A 5,000-nucleotide genomic window follows, 5' to 3' on the forward strand; every position below is an offset into this window, starting at 1 on the left:
TATATATATATATATATATATATATATAATATTATCTATAATTATTGAATATATTTGTACATTGTTAACATACAGTAAACTTTTAATTATATTTATAGGCAATAAATAATAAACTTATTATTTTATTGTCCTTCCTGTATATATTATATACAGGAATAATAAATATTATATCTATTTATACTTAAATAATACATTAAACTCGCGATAAACAAACACCAAAAAGAACAAACATCTATAATTAATTAATTAATTAATTAATTAATTAATTAATTTAGGCAAAGACACTTGTACCAATGCCAACGTTAGCACCGCTAACGTCATTGAAGCAGAAGAACCTGCAAAAAGAAAAATACAAAAATACAATAACTCGGGTGTATACGCAGCTCATTAAGGGAAAAAATAGTATACACAGATGTAAAATAGTACTCCCTACTCTCCTCTCTACGTATACACTATAAATAGTATATACTGTAAACACTAGATTGGAGAAGAGGACATTGAATAATTGAATAAGGAAGACTTACACGCGCTCAACGGGGATGCCGAGATGTTTCTGGCAGTGAGTAGCGACTTCAACACAAATCATATTATTTGTTCTTGTGCTGATTCCTCCAATAGAGCTAATGCAGACACTTGCTGCAGGATCGGCGCTTCCTCCATGTCTCATCTGTCCATGGGTGATGCTGACGTTAATATATTGAGTAGGCTTGCCAAGAATCTTGCTCAGTGCTGCAAGGAAAACATAAAAAAGGAAAAAAGAAAAGAAATAATACTTCTTTTGTCATGTAACAAGGAGTATACAGATGTAACTTGAATGATAACTATATACACCGGAAATGCCGCTATGCTGATGATCGCACACCCCACCACGAGAAAAAGGGGAAAACGGCATTAAATGAGGGTCCAATGCAAGGAACAATGACAAAAAAGGATAAATTTATTGATTTTATTCATGAAAATGTTTTATTTATTCGCTTACATCCCTCAACAGCGGAGAGGAAGGCATCTGCAGTGGCCTTCTCGAAGTTCACGTTGGACACGATCTGGCAGAGCGGCATTTTCAGGTGTATATACAGTTGAAAATGGCAAAGGAAAGCGAAGAAAGTTGAATGTAAATGTTAGCTTGTAAATGCGTATTTTGTTGCAAATTTTAATCTGATGAGAAGTGCTCGTGAATAATCCCCCTTTCTGCCTCCTCTTCTTCGTCCAGTTGGCGGGGGGAGGAAAGGAGGAGAGGCACCACCAACAGCCCCAGTTAGCGGCAGGCAGCCCCCTGTACTTATAAAGTAATGGAAACTTGGAGGAAAGCTGTGGTGTGTTTGTTGAATATAAGAGTTAATGGAGTGTATATTGAATTTAAGACAAGAAAAACGAAGAAAGAGAGGGAAAGAGGATTAAAATAGGGCCTCTATGAGGCCTCAACTCCTCATTTCTTATAAATTCAAGCTTTCCTCCTCCTGTCTTTTCATCTTATTAACATAAAGACAGTGTCTATTAATTCTTTCTCTCCTTCTCACATATTTTCTTCTTTTTTAGTATATTTTTCTTTCCTTTTCTTTCTTTTATCCTCATGTTTCCTTACCGAGCATCATAACCCTAGCAGCAGCATAACCATAACCATCATCAGGAGCAGAATTGCCAAGGATGTCGTTATCCTCATCCTTAATGCCTTTACGGCGTTCTTTAACATTATTGTCCTCTTCTTCTTCTTCTTCTTCTTCCTCTTCTTCTTCTGTACGATCAAGAGGTGCACCTATACCATTAGATAAAAATATACAATTTAATGATATAATAAGACCTTTATGGGTAATTGAGCCCCCTAATTATCTTCGTCAGCCAATTTATAAACAATTCTGGGAGGCACAATTCAGTAATAAAAGTTTCTTCTTCTTTGGTAATGCTTGGACCTCTGCTGCTGCTTTTGCTGCTTTTCTTTGGTGGAGTAGGCTATTCGGTAAGTTTATTTATTTCTTTCTTTATTTCTTTTATTTAATTTATTAGTATTATTAATTAATTAATTAATTAATTAATTAATTAATTATATTGATTAATTTACTAGTTAATTAGATGTGTGTATATAGGAGTAATAGTACAAGAAATACTACTACAATATACGTTATGTGTATTTATATATGTATTATTAATTCATTTTTTTTTTATTTCTTCCTTTTTATATATTTAGTTATATTATTATTTATTTTATTATTCATTATTATATATTGTTTTTTCTTTATTTGTTCTTTTTTCTTATTTATTATTTATTTATTTATTTATTTATTGTATTTGTTTGTTTGTGCAGATCCTCCCCCTAAGGAGCGTCTAGATCGTTATTGGTATAATTCACGTAAGTCTTCTTTCTCCTTATTTTCTTCTTTTCTTTTTTTCCTTTTTATTCATTTTCTTTTATTCCTTTTCTTCTCTTTATTTCTTTTACTCTTTTCTGTTTTTTTCCCCCTGTATATCTTGTCTTTTTCCTGCCTATTTCCTTTTTGTCTACGTACTACTTTTGTATTTATGTTTATATATATTATATATATTCTTGTCTTAATTACTTTCCTTTTTATTTTTTATTATATTAAGTATCTCCTTTTATTTCTTTTCTCCCTTTTGTATCTATTATTACAGTTAGAATAACTCTCCACTATTTCCGGTGTATAGGCAGCTGTATAAATTGTATACTGAATTCTTTGCAGATAAATGCATATGTATATGTATAAAAAACGATAGAAATAAGTAAAGTATAAATAAATAAATATATTAATTAATAAATAAATAAATTTATTAATTTATTTTGTTTATATTTGCAGCAAAATTTCGTATTCTTTCTGCATTTCATAACCCTGGTAAGCGTCCAGGTGTAAAGATATGTTTAATGACATTAGAGGCTCGTTATTTTTATAGAGGAGAAGATCATCCTTTTTCCTTAAATGAATTAAAAGATTTCTTATTTAAATTAAAAGAAAATTATTTGATTCATAAATATACAGGAATTCAATATCCATTCGTATTCAGACAATTCAATAGAGTACATACACCTGGAACTCTTGAGGTAAACAGTAAACCCTAATCAGTAAACCCTAAACCCTTTGTTTCTATATAAATTAAAGAAATAAATATATATATATCTTTATAATATATATAGAAAGAGAAGGAATATAAATAAGAAGGTTTTTTTTCTATTTTGTCTTTTTTCTTGTTTGTTTGTGGTGTTAGGTTCATCTTGCTGAGCCTCTTGCTGATGAACATCATGATGATAAAGGAAAACATTAATATAAATAAATAATAATAATAATTAAATAATTAAATAAATTATCCTCTAATTTTTAATTAATAATTAAAAGATCTGTTTATTCTGCTCTCCTTATATAAGAGAGAGAGAAACAGCAGCAACATAAACAGTAACCACAGCGCCGCAATAGACCCTCATAAACCCTAAACCCTCATAAACCCTAAACCCTCATAAACCCTACCAAACCCTAGGAGAGCTGCATATCCGCATTGGGTTATTGAATGCCATGCGGTGTATGTACAGCAGCAGCTTCCTCTGTTATTTTGTTTGTTTTTCTTTTATGTGACTAAACAAATATGCATAAAGGCTATTTATATTGCCTCTATTAATTAATTAATTATTTATTTATTATTTATATTATTTATTTATATATATGTATACCTCTATCTCTTCTTTGTATATTTTAAACAAATAAATAAAAAAAGGAATTAAAATAGTTATATATAAAGAAGAAAAAAGAAGAAAAAAAGAAGAAAAAAAGAAGAAAAAAATGCATGCATTATTTCCTCTATTACTGTCATATATAAAGAGGAAATTCTTTTCTTCTTATTTTTATACTTATATAAATAAAGGCAGATATATTCTCTGTCCTTATTAATTAATACTATATAAATATATATATAATAATATATTATTAATTAATTTAATTAATTAATTAAATTAATTAATTAATTAATTAGTTAATTAATTAATTAGTCTCTGGATGTATCTCTAACTGTATGCTTAAGTCCTAACCATCTACTCTCTACTATTTGCAGTGTATTCTTTCCTCCTTCTTTCTTCTTTTCTTTCTTTCCTTTTTCTCCTTTTTCTCCTTCTTTTTCTTCTTCTTGTTCTTCTTCTTCTCCTCCTTCTCCTCCTCCTGCTGTTAAACGCGCCAATACTTCGTCACCACCAACAGATACAGTTGCGTCTAACAAGAAAAAGCAACAAATACACATAAATTAAATAAATAAATAAAATAAATAAATAAATAAAATAAAAAAGAATTAAATTATAATAAATAATAACTTATTTATTTATTTATAATTAATTAAAAAAGATACACAGGAGGGAAACAAAAAGAAAAAAAAACAAATTCATACAAACCAACAAAATAAATACACGTTAAATAATAAATAAATTAAATAAATAAATAAATAAATAAATATAAATAAATATATATATTGCTTACCAACAACAGCGAATTGGAGGAAAGCCTTCTTAATTTTATTAAATAAGTATTTAGCTAAGGAAAGAAGAGGAAGAAGAAAATAAATAAATAAACAAAGATGGAAGAAAGTAGAGCTTGTATCCTGTAGTGTATATATTTGTTTATAAAAAGGTATATTATTATATAATAAATAATTATTTAATTCTTTATTTATTCTTTCTGTTAATCTTTTGTATATTGCTACATCACATACAATTAATATTTTTATTTTTTTCTTTTTTTTTATATAATTAGGTAAAGGAAGTCTTCCTTTCTCTAGTTCTTGTGCACGACGCATTAATGCACATTCGTTACTATTCCTCCCTATTAACCATTTCCTTATAAAGGTTTTCTCCTCAAAGTCCTATACAAAAACAAATAAAATAAAAAGAAAAAGGAAAATAGAAGAAAGAAGGAAGAACAAGAAAGAAAGAGGGAGGAAAAACAAGAAAAATGATGGGTGTACACATATATACACATTATGCACAATCAGGGAAAGGGAACAAGAAACAGGAAAAG

General features: G+C 28.5%; 1 protein-coding gene across 1 annotated transcript; it reads right to left on the reverse strand.

Annotated features, from left to right (window-relative positions):
- Positions 1-271: 271 nt before the first annotated feature.
- On the reverse strand, positions 272-1,058 carry EMWEY_00049210 (macrophage migration inhibitory factor, putative; the record flags this gene model as incomplete). The annotated part of the gene is made up of 3 exons (XM_013479456.1): positions 272-335; positions 525-729; positions 980-1,058. 3 exons carry the CDS (start codon positions 1,056-1,058, stop codon positions 272-274), a joined length of 348 nt encoding a protein of 115 aa, XP_013334910.1.
- Positions 1,059-5,000: the final 3,942 nt, after the last annotated feature.

Source organism: Eimeria maxima, genomic scaffold, assembly GCF_000499605.1.
Source record: "Eimeria maxima Weybridge genomic scaffold, Emw_scaff1154, whole genome shotgun sequence".
In the NCBI taxonomy this organism is placed as follows: domain Eukaryota; phylum Apicomplexa; class Conoidasida; order Eucoccidiorida; family Eimeriidae; genus Eimeria; species Eimeria maxima.